Here is a 700-nt window from a genome sequence, read left to right as displayed (position 1 = left end):
TGTGTCAATACTTTTTAATGAACCTTTATTTGAATTAAAATTTGATACTGAAATATTTTCACGATTCAATCTAAGCGATAAGTTTACGTCAGATATATACCTTTCTAATACGTCTCCGTTAAAATATTGTTCCATAAAACTAGCTAGGGCATTGGTGTATTCAATCCAATCATTTGCTTGTTTTGAGCTTTGTGCGGGTTGAGGTTTGCTCCCTTTTTGTGCATAAAAAGTATTGACACATAAAAGTGTCAAGAGTATCAACAATTTTTTCATATTTTTTTATTCTTTAATTAATGTTGTTTTTAAATAAAAAGAAGGATTCCCTATTACATAAGAAATCCTTCTTCCTAAAAATTTTGGTTGGCAATTTTTACAGTTTTGAGTTTGTTATATTTTGGATCAAATTCTAATTGAACAAAAAGTCCATCTTTTTGAAATTCAACTACTAGAAAAGATACACTCGTATTGTTAGCTTCTTCGGAAGATGAGTTGTATATAGAGGCATTGAATTTACTTAATCGATGTTTTACCTCATTTGCTTCAGATTCATTAAACACTAAATCAAATGGCAATCCTTTTACATTGTCTTCGCCAAAATATTTGATTGAATACATCTCCAAATTATTGGTCATTTTCATGTGAATTAGATTAAAATCATTTTCAAAATCCCAGCTGTAAAAAACATTGTCTATACAGTTTG

General features: G+C 28.7%; 1 protein-coding gene across 1 annotated transcript; it reads right to left on the bottom strand.

Moving 5' to 3' along the window:
* Positions 1-638, bottom strand: DI09_483p10 (uncharacterized protein; the record flags this gene model as incomplete). Its single annotated transcript, XM_013382029.1, has 5 exons — positions 1-208; positions 240-284; positions 331-347; positions 375-530; positions 582-638. Coding segments are annotated over 5 exons (483 nt in total), but the record flags the coding sequence as incomplete, so codon positions are not given.
* Between the last annotated feature and the right edge of the window lie 62 nt (positions 639-700).

Source organism: Mitosporidium daphniae (genome assembly GCF_000760515.2).
Source record: "Mitosporidium daphniae strain UGP3 chromosome Unknown contig-479, whole genome shotgun sequence".
NCBI classification, from domain to species: domain Eukaryota; kingdom Fungi; phylum Microsporidia; genus Mitosporidium; species Mitosporidium daphniae.
Note: the sequence above shows the minus strand (reverse complement) of the source record. Positions and strands in the feature narration are given on the sequence as shown.